The sequence below is a fragment of the Cimex lectularius genome, unplaced genomic scaffold (assembly GCF_000648675.2).
Source record: "Cimex lectularius strain Harlan isolate CLEC.00 unplaced genomic scaffold, Clec_2.1 scaffold103, whole genome shotgun sequence".
Classification (NCBI taxonomy): Eukaryota; Metazoa; Arthropoda; class Insecta; order Hemiptera; family Cimicidae; genus Cimex; species Cimex lectularius.
In genome coordinates, this window is record NW_019392691.1 from 368555 (window position 1) to 377224 (window position 8670).

The 8670-nt window shown below is 33.4% G+C and overlaps 1 protein-coding gene across 2 annotated transcripts in view; it reads right to left on the bottom strand.

Annotated features, from left to right (window-relative positions):
• The window catches only part of LOC106670427 (WD repeat-containing protein 60), a 29192-nt gene extending 25587 nt beyond the window's left edge, over nt 1–3605 (bottom strand). The window contains exons 1-3 of one of the 2 annotated variants that reach the window (XM_014400755.2): nt 3320–3597; nt 2987–3259; nt 2754–2856 (exon numbers count right to left, since the gene is read on the bottom strand). In XM_014400755.2, the coding sequence (XP_014256241.1) occupies nt 2754–2856; nt 2987–3024 (141 nt within the window). In that variant the 5' untranslated portion in view covers nt 3025–3259; nt 3320–3597. Of the gene's footprint in view, nt 1–2753; nt 2857–2986; nt 3260–3319 lie in introns of both variants that reach the window. The other variant, XM_014400757.2, reaches the window with a different exon arrangement.
• Nucleotides 3606–8670: the final 5065 nt, after the last annotated feature.

The window sequence follows — 8670 nt, forward strand, 5'->3', positions numbered from 1 at the left end:
GTGCAATCTATATTGTACAATAATATTGACCGTCTATGGGCCGCTTTAAGCTCCTCCAATGTTTACATTTTTTAGGTTTTTGCCAGCGACACGGCTTTCAAGCAAATTGAAAGGGTTCAGTACAAAGCTGATTCTTTAGACAATTTAAAAGAGGTAGGGGAAAAAATATGTTCTTGTATGTACTAAATCCTTTTTTTCTGAAAAAATCATATCTTTTCTACAAAATGAGATAAAATATATTTTCGCGGCGACTTTCTCCATTTAACAATCTATTATAAGCACAAGACACATCTTTAGAAATTTAACAAAGGTAAAAGAAAATATATGTTTTGTTTGTAATAAGTGCATTTTTTCCGGGAAAAAAAGAATATCATATATTTTCTGTAGAGTGAGATAAAAAACAGTTTTGCGACATTTTTTTACATTTGACTGTCTACTGTATGTAAAAGACTCGTTCTTTAGACAATTTAACAAAGGTATGTAGAAGCTATGTTTGTAGCAAGTTAATTTTTTTCTAAAAAAAAAGAATATCATTTCTTTTCCACAGAGTGAGATAAAAACCATTTTTGCGGTATTTTTTTCCATTTTACTGTCTACTGTATGTAGACAGCTAATTATTTAGACAATTTAACAAAGGTAAGGGGAAAATATGTTTTTTATGTAGTAAGGTCGTTTTTTTCCAGAAAAAATCATATCTTTTCGATGGAGGGAGGTAAAAAACCATATTTGCGGTTTTTTGTCCATTGTACAGTCTACTGTATGTGGAAGACTAATTATTTACACACTTTAACCATGGTAAGGGAAAAATATGTTCCTTTTTATGTAGTAAGTTTTTTTTTCCAAAAAAATCATATCATTTCGACGGAGGGAGGTAAAGAAAAACATTTTTGCGGATTTTTTCTCTATTTTACAGCCCACTGTATGTAGGCGCCTAATTATTTAGACAGTTTAACAAAGGTAAGGGAAAAATATGTTTTTTATGTAGCAAGTTCGTTTTTTCCAGAAAAATCATATCTTTTCGATGGAGGGAGATAAAAAAAACATTTTTGCAGTATTTTTCCCCATTTTACAATCTACTGTATGTAGACGACTAATTATTTAAAAGAGGTAAAAAAAAACAAATTTGCGGTTTTTTCTCCATTGTACAGTCTACTGTATATGGAAGACTAATTATTTACACACTTTAACAAAGGTAAGGTACAAATATGTTTGTTTTTCCAGAAAAATCATATCTTTTCGATGGAGGGAGATAAAAAAAAACATTTTTGCTGTATTTTTCCCCATTTTACAATCTACTGTATGTAGACGACTAATTATTTAGAAGAGGTAAAAAAAAAATTTGCGGTTTTTTCTCCATTGTACAGTCTACTGTATGTGGAAGACTAATTATCTAAACACTTTAACCAAGATAATGGAAAAATTTGTTTGTTTTTATGTAGTAAGTTTTTTTTTCTCAGAAAAAATCATATCTTTTCGACGACAGTCCACTGTATGTAGAAGTCTAGTTATTTAGGCACTATAACAAAGGTAAGGGAAATAGTTTTTATGTAAGCAAGTCCTTTTTTGAAGAAAAATATATCTTTTGGATGAAGCGAGATAAAAAACCGTTCTTTGCGACATTTTTATCCATTTTACGATCCACTATCACCCACATCTGTTTTGTATTTCGTAGCAAATCAACCTGTATAAAGCTCAGCATCATATTTCTAATGCGGACAGGGTCTCTCATTGCCCGTAATGTGGACCCAAATAAGTTATCTGGTTTACACCATAGCCACTACAGCAAATCTAGCTAATTTTTTACAATAAATGTTAGCAAAAAGTAAAGTTATTGAATATTTACAAAGGATTAAACTGTTTAAAATTTGCTCAATAATATTGATCTACTACGATATTATTGGCAAAATGAAGTGACGTACTCCACAGGAAAAGCTTTTTTCTTAAAATTTGTGCCAAAATTGTATTTCTGTGACTGCTCTGTGGATTTCAAAACAACTACTTAACTACCAACAGTATTTTTTTTTTGTAATGTTTCATAGACTACGTCAAAAATTTAACGATTATCTGTTATTTTCTCTATTGACCACTTTTTTCCTGTATGTAGGCTATTTAACAACATAAGGTACCAATACACCAAGAAAATATGTCTCTTAAGCATTATATTATTTTATTTAAGAAATTATTCATGGCTTTAAGCGAATGCTGTCAGTTGAATAGAAGCTTCTGTATTAATTATCATTTAGTTCTTATTTATGGAATTAACCGATAAAATTGACCCATGTTAAATAATTTCAACTATTAGCAAATTTGGGCAAATTTAATTTTTACTTCTTTTGATATATTTTGGAATATCATGATCGTTTTTAACTTAGATAGCATATTTTTGTATGTTGATGTTACAACTGGCATAAAAAGACGAATATCGTACATAAGTCGGATTAGTTTGGATGTAAAGGTTTATGGACAATTTCTAAAGCTGTGAAAATAAACCAAAAGGTAAAACTTGGGAGTAATAATTTATTGAAGCCATCTGATAAATAACAATTTAACTGATATTATAATGTTCTTTTCCCATCGACGGTCGTAATGTTTGTGTTTCATGTATTTTGGAGAAACGACGGAAAGGAAGTAAACATAGCACGCAGTGGCTTTTGGTAGATATTTCCAGAGATTATTACCATTATTTTTAACGGTGTTTTAGCACACGGATACACCATGATATTGAACTTTATGTATTTTAAAACAGTACTCACCGCCTTCCACCAAAACGTCCTAACCAATCTAACAAGCCAAGGTGGCAATTTCAGGATGCAAGATTTTTTGGTAGGGTAAGTGTACTTGTTCGGATCAAACCCACTGGAAAAGAGCAAAATAAAGAAGCTGCAATGATTTCGATTGGCCCAAATCAATTTCTTAATACAAAACCCCCCTGTCGTATGCAGAAGGGATAAAGATTTAAAAAAAGAAATGAGACGTGAATAGTTACCACTCGAAGGCCGCAGCTTTCAGAAATACGTTATCCATAAAAGCTCTGACATTAAAAGGGATATAAAGCGAAAAAATATAATTTTTGATTAGGAATTTCGTCCAAGAAGGATAAAAGAAAGAATTTTACACTCTACTCGTCCACTTCACTTTCTACACTGCCATATGATTAGCATTAGAACATTTTAACGAGTTATCCAAATTTTAAGCGATAAAGAAGAAAACGTGTGGACACGAGAAGAGCGTCTCGTGTGTATTTGGAAACCGTAGCGCTCTGAAGAAAGAGAAAATGAGTAAAATGCCAAATCTGCCCTAGACATGAATACGGACTTACATAGCCGAATGCTAGATCCCATTGACTGTGCCACTTGTACGAAAATTTCTGCTCCACCATAATTTTGCATGCTTAAGAAATCTGGTATAATTTTTGTGTCCTAAGCCAAAAGTAAAACTAATGCCCTTTAAACGTTATCAATGATTTTGTGAATGACTACATGAACATATGCGAAAAAGGCAAATTTATACACAAACACATATTTTATTCTACAATCTCATTAGGCTTCTGGTAAAAGAAAGGAATTATCTAAGATAAAGTTAGTGATCGGCCTTCATCATAGCAATTATACAATAAATTATTAATAATCTGTACCTTTGCAAATCAGTAATTACAGTTTCATAATCCTGATTAGACGAATTCTTCCAAAGCTGGAAGTATTTTCTTTCTAATTGTTCCATCCCCCGATCGTCTTTTGAAATAAAATTAAAGGAAAGGGAATGCATTTCTAAAGAAATCATGCAGCAACGGCTTTGTGTTATGAAAAATAAAAATATTTCTGTTAGTTAGGAATGAAAATATATTTTAATTTTTTTTATATTTATTGTTTATTACAACTACTTTCAACTAGGTAGCAAGTAACGACAATATATAGATATGTACACAATCTAAACAAGAATGGAGACTCCAGGTATTACTCCAATGAGACGACAATTTTTCTCTATTTAATCGAGGCTAGTGTCACCAGTGAGGGGTTTGATGTAATTCGTCGGGAGTTTTTGTATTTGAGAATTTATATTTGTCGGGAGGGTTTATGAAATTTGCCGTATGTTACGTGGAACGTACATCTTGGACAAAAGATTATTTAGATTGGTGTGGGTTGTTTAGTTGGACTCATTAATTTTTCAAGGATTTTTCTGATGATTATTTACCGGGCAGTTTAGATGATGCCAGGGACATGTCGCAATACCAACCCTGCGGAACTTAGGACATGAAACCTTACCTCACTCTCTATATTCAACCGACCTCTTGCCTACAGACCTCGCGTTTTTAGGCGTTTTGATCACGTCTTGACGGATAACATTTTTGGAGAAAACGCCTTCCAAGACTCTATGTAAATCGAAATAAAGATTTTTATGTCAGATGGATAAAAACGCTTATTACAGCTGGGAGCACATCCGATGCAACGCTATGCGACCCAACGCAAATCCAAAGTCCATTTTTCCATAAGATTGTATTACCCCCTTGGATTTCTGCCCGATACTACGCGAGCTACCCTACTCTACGCTCTGCGATCCTCACTATCCAGATTTTCGTCGGTTAGTCGCGAAAATGCTCTGTGGGGATTCCACATTCAAGAGTTTGTCCATGTACAGTCTTAGATTGTCCATAATTGGAGAGGAATATTATTAATAGACTGGAATGATAGTGAAGGTTTGTCAGTGGATTTTTCTGGATTGAATATTATTCTCTCCTTTTCAAATCAAGGCCCCAGTTGGGTGAGATGTTAAAAGTTTCATATGGAAATTATTGGATCAGAGTTACTTGAGAGGGTCGCTGTATCGCCAAAGGTGGTGGTTTGAGGATGGGAGGTCAGCTGTGTACACGTGGTACAGAGTAGGTAACATACTGACGGATCTGTAGGACGTTGGATGAAATGTAGATTTTGGTATCATACGGATGGCTGAGTGTACATTATTATTGTGTTGGTGCAGAATTAAAGCAGTTTTGAAAATTTGTTATGTTTTCGCATGTGCTTGTCATGTAAACAAAACTAAATCATCAAATCAAATTTATGGATTATTATTTGGAGATCGTGAGATGCGGTCTGGTGTGATGTAGGTTTCAGAAAAATATTTTCTTTATCGTGTCAACGTTTTGAACTATTACCAACGCTTTTTCCCTTCGTCGGCTCTTTTCACCTCAAAGACGCCGACTCCTTATATAAAAATGTCTTTCTATACTGGCTTCCTTTCCCACCCCTTCAAAATCCAACGTATATAAACATAAAACAGAAATATCTCACTGGCACTCTCAACACAACACGCAAGAATGGCACAATTACACAGAAGACAAACACTTTGAGTGAGTAGAAATACTTTGATTGAATATAAAATATATTTTGCACTGTATAAATTCACTTGTTTCCACATCCTACATGTATTTGATAAATTTAAACAATGTTTGTAAATCCCAGGCCCTGAAGATGATCTCAATAAAGATCGAAACGATGGCACGATAAAGAAAATGTTTTTCTGAATAGTCATCGACTAACGGTCACTAATCACCACTCTTATGGTGATTGTTTGATGGTGTACTGCTGGGGTTGTTTACTATAATTTCTTCAATTAAAACTGTTAAAACTATCGAGAAATACTGCTGAGAAATTGACAAAATGCATGGGAAACTGCAACGTCTTTGTCCAGCATTGGTAAAGATGGAACACACCCGCCGTTGCAACGCTGTGCGGCGCTACCCGATGCTACCCGACGCAAATCCACAGTCCAATTTTCCATAAGATTGTATTACCCCCCTGCACATCTGGCCAATGCCGCGCAAAGCTACCCTCCTCAACGCTCTGCGATTCCCACTGTCCAGATTTTCGACGGTAACATCGAGTACAGTCGTTGACAAAAGAACCGAACTCATATTTTTATTCAAACTACATGTATTATTGTCGTGATATTAATTTCAACATTCCTATTTTAATGTAAACCAAATTAAACAAGATCAAAAATTCATTCGTTTTTATTTTTAAAAAAATTGTTTTTATTGGTTTGGTAGAAAATTGATCAAAACACCGGAATACCATTTTTTGATATAATGAATTTAACTAACAATTTATTAAACGGTTTTGCTCATAAAATTTAAATAACACTTTATTAAGTGGTTTTGCTCATAAAATTACACCATTTTCGTCGAGTAGCGTCAGAACAGGCCACTCATATTTTTTGTAGTTTATTTCAAACCATGTATATGTAATCTTGTCGTTATATTAATTACAACATTCCTATTTTAATGTAAACCAAATTAAACGAGATCAAAAATTCTTAAGTTTTTATAAAAATTATTTAATTTTGAAAATTAGGAAGAACATTATCAAAATACCGGAATAACTTTATTTAGAACAATTAAATTTAACTAACACTTTATTACATGGTTTTGCTCATAAAATTACACCATTTTCGTCGAGTAGCGTCAGAACAGGCCACTCATATTTTTTGTAGTTTATTTCAAACTAAGTATATGTAATTTTGTCGTTATATTAATTACAACATTCCTATTTTAATGTAAATCAAATTAAACGAGATCAAAAATTCTTAAGTTTTTATAAAAATTATTTAATTATGAAGGTTAGGAAGAAAATTATCAAAATACCGGAATAACTTTATTTAAAACAATTAAATTTAACTAACAATTTATTACATGGTTTTGCTTAAAAAAATGCATTAAGAACAAAAGAGGCGTTGCGATTGTGATAGTGATTATTATGATACACGCTGTGTGACTGCACGTGCACTTGACATCGCATAGATGTGCACACCCTACCAAAACGCGACAAGGCGTCGGGTAGCGTTGCATGGGGTAAGTGTTCTCGGCTTTTGGCATTTCGATCACTTCTTAAGGTATAAATTTTTTAGAGAAAACGCCTTCCAAGACTCTATTATAAATCGAAATAAAGATTTTTATGTCAGAGGGATAAAAGCGCTTATTACATGTTGGCAACGATCCATAGATTGTGATGGAAAATATTTCGAATAAATTTGGTTTATTTTATAAAAATTAAATTTATTTTGACTGCTATTTCAAAACTTGCAATATTTTTGCACCATTACTACAAATAAAACCAAATATTTTACACAAATTAACAAAAGTAATACTAATTTTGAACAAAGCATTCAAACAGAAACTGTCAACTTCCACACTCCTAGTGTTTCCGCATCGTTTCCATACTAATTCCGGAAAGTGGTTGAAAAACCCGAAATTGACTCGTCGGTGTGGGAAAAGGCATATTGGCATTTTCCATTTCTCTGAAAAGAAATTCATGTTTGGCGTCAGACTGATTGACGAGCGGCAGGGCTAATGCGATGTGTGAAGGGTCAGTAAACGATATTCTGACCGAACGCCAACCTGTCAGGTTTATTTGAAAGGTAAAGGCTCCCAATTTTAAATAAAGGATGACTTCATCTCAATCCGACTTATTTTGACCAATTTTCTTCTCGGTTCCAGCTCAATTATTAGCGCAGACAAAAAAATATGAGCCGGAATGGCAGAACGGTTGATAATTTATTTAAAAACAAAAAAGTTGAAGTAGGAATAGTTGCTAAAGGGATATTTTATTCAGAGAGTTGAGTATAATGTTACTTTTTCCCTCACTCGGAGAAAAGTTTATTTTTATTTTTATAAACAATGGTATTCTTTGTGAGTCCTACTGACAGGATAAATCAAAATATCCTAACAAAAATATTTTGCAAGAATTTTTATACTAAATATTGCTTAATTATTTAGAAAACCTTTTTCGTAAAAAATATTTAAATTCAACCCTTGAAAGTGGAACCCTTTAGATTTTATTAACTTTGGTTATTATATTATATAAGCAAAGTTCACTGTATTTACTGTATTAAAATAATACAAAAAAGAAGAAACAATTTCATTTTTTCCTCTTTATTTCCAAATTTGGACTGATTTCATAGGGTAATAACCGCGGAATCATATTGAAGATGTTATTGTGTATTTAATTTTTTATTTTTTATTACTTTTACGAGGGTCGCAACAGCAGAGGTCATATAAACCCTCAGGGTGCCGTTGTTTTTGAAAACAAACCCATTTGTAAGTATGTCGGGTTCGAATGTCAGGGCCGCTGGATTCGAACCCGGGACCTTTACCTTACAGTGATGAGCGCCGTGTCAACGCGCAAACCGTTGCGGCCACCCACGCCCCCTATTGTGCTATTAAAATAACCAAATATACGTGAACAACCTACGTAGATGATCATATTCAAAATGGGCTAAAATGTTCGCAAAGGCCATTCGTAGGTTTTTTAATAATTTTTTAAAGTTCTTGCTCATGACTTCTACAAGTTATTCTACAAAGAAATGTGTGGTGATTAGTGACCGTTAGTCGATGATTATTCAGAGATCGTGAGGTGCGGTCTGGTATGACTTAGGTTTCAGAAAAAAAATTTCGTTATCGTACCAACGATCTTCGATCTTTATTGAGATCATCTTCAGGGCTAAAAGTGTTTCTTTTCCGTGTAGATGTGTCATTCTTGTGTTCGTGTGAGGACATTCTCAACACGAACACAGGAATGGCACAATTACGCAGAAAACAAACACTTTCATCCCTGAAGATGATCTCAGTAAAGATCGAAACGTTGGCCCGATAAAGAAAATGTTTATCTAAAACCTACC